Source organism: Perkinsus marinus (genome assembly GCF_000006405.1).
Source record: "Perkinsus marinus ATCC 50983 genomic scaffold scf_1104296967818, whole genome shotgun sequence".
Taxonomy (NCBI): Eukaryota; Perkinsozoa; order Perkinsida; family Perkinsidae; genus Perkinsus; species Perkinsus marinus.
Window position 1 is genome coordinate 1 of NW_003203408.1, and position 1,317 is coordinate 1,317.

The 1,317-nt window shown below is 54.4% G+C and overlaps 1 protein-coding gene across 1 annotated transcript; it reads left to right on the forward strand.

The window, feature by feature from the left end:
• Positions 1–133: 133 nt before the first annotated feature.
• Pmar_PMAR015695 (tropomyosin alpha-4 chain, putative) lies at positions 134–981 on the forward strand (the record flags this gene model as incomplete). The annotated part of the gene is made up of 6 exons (XM_002768600.1): positions 134–241; positions 290–342; positions 387–483; positions 531–592; positions 669–822; positions 884–981. Coding segments are annotated over 6 exons (572 nt in total), but the record flags the coding sequence as incomplete, so codon positions are not given.
• Between the last annotated feature and the right edge of the window lie 336 nt (positions 982–1,317).

Consider the following 1,317-nt stretch of genomic DNA (forward strand, 5'->3'; position numbering starts at 1 on the left):
GGGAGGAGGGTCCATCCCAGTGTGGCAATCTACACACTTCCACCCATTGAGGCACTGCCAAGGCCCTATCGGATGAACAATGCCATGTACTATGATCATCATCACTGCTACTACTGTACCCCTCCCGTAGGCGATGATCTCCAGCATAGGCCAGATAGAGACCACTTTCAAGGATGAGCGTCGGGCTCATGTGCTCGAGGTCGATGCAGTGCGAGGGGAGGCAGAGAAGAAGCTGTCCGAAGTCGGGCACCGCTGGTCTGCTCAGTAGCGCTTATTAGCTTTTCATCAGGCATGGAGTGTACAGCGAGAGCTGCGTACCGAGCTGGAGAGTGCGAATGCTAGGTAGGGACCTTACAGGTTGGAGTCGATCATGAACGGTCATATAGGCTTTCTCTCATGGTGGAGGAGAGCCAGAGTCAGAGGAAACAGCTCGAGGTGGCTCAGCGAGAACGTGAAGCTGCTTGGGAAGCATTGAAAGCGAAAGTGAGGTTGGAGGAGTTCTTGGCAGTCGCCGAAGGGTGATATGATAGGAGAAGGAGCTGGCTGTTGCCCACGAGATGAGGAGGAAGGAGGCTAAGTTGGCAGAGGAACGGTAGATGAGGCTCTTATGATGGACTCCTCTACCATAGTTGATCGCCAATGGCTGAGCTCAGCGATGGATGAGGTAGATACGAGTCTCTGGAGGAACGCAGTCAGCAGGAGTTGACGGCCGAGAGAGATCATCGTCGGGTGGAAGGCGAGGCGGCTCGTGTGGAGGAGGCCAGGCTGATGAAATGTATAGGGGACAAGGAGAAGACGATAAGCGAGGTATCACTCGTGAAGGTGGGAGGGAGGGGCAGCCCTCTCTCATTGGTAGAGTTGCTATGGGGTGTTGTGGTGGCAGATGTGGGCAAGCATCGAGCAATATCGAGAGAATATGGCGACGATCAAGGCAAAGGCTATCAGGACGGCCGAGGAACAAAGGCGAGATATAAAAGCTGAGTAACGCCCCTGCAGAGTACGTATTCCGCGATATGTACGTCTACAGGATGGGTCGGCTTGAGAAGGAGCTCGCCGTGAGGGATGAGAGAATATCAGCATTGCATTCGGAGGGAGAGCGGCTGAGAGGTCCCAATGCAGAACTAGAAGTGTGTTGAAGGCCCTAGAGGGCCACAGGGAGGCATGTTGTTGGCAGTCGTTGGTGGAGGGGCTTGGGAAGGAGCTGGCTGAGTGTAAGGAGTGGCTGAGGTTGAAGGAGATCGGGTAGCCTTACACAGAGAGAATTCTTCCCTGTGCGCAGCGTATCTTTCGAGTAGTTATGAGGAGTTGGCGCAAGAT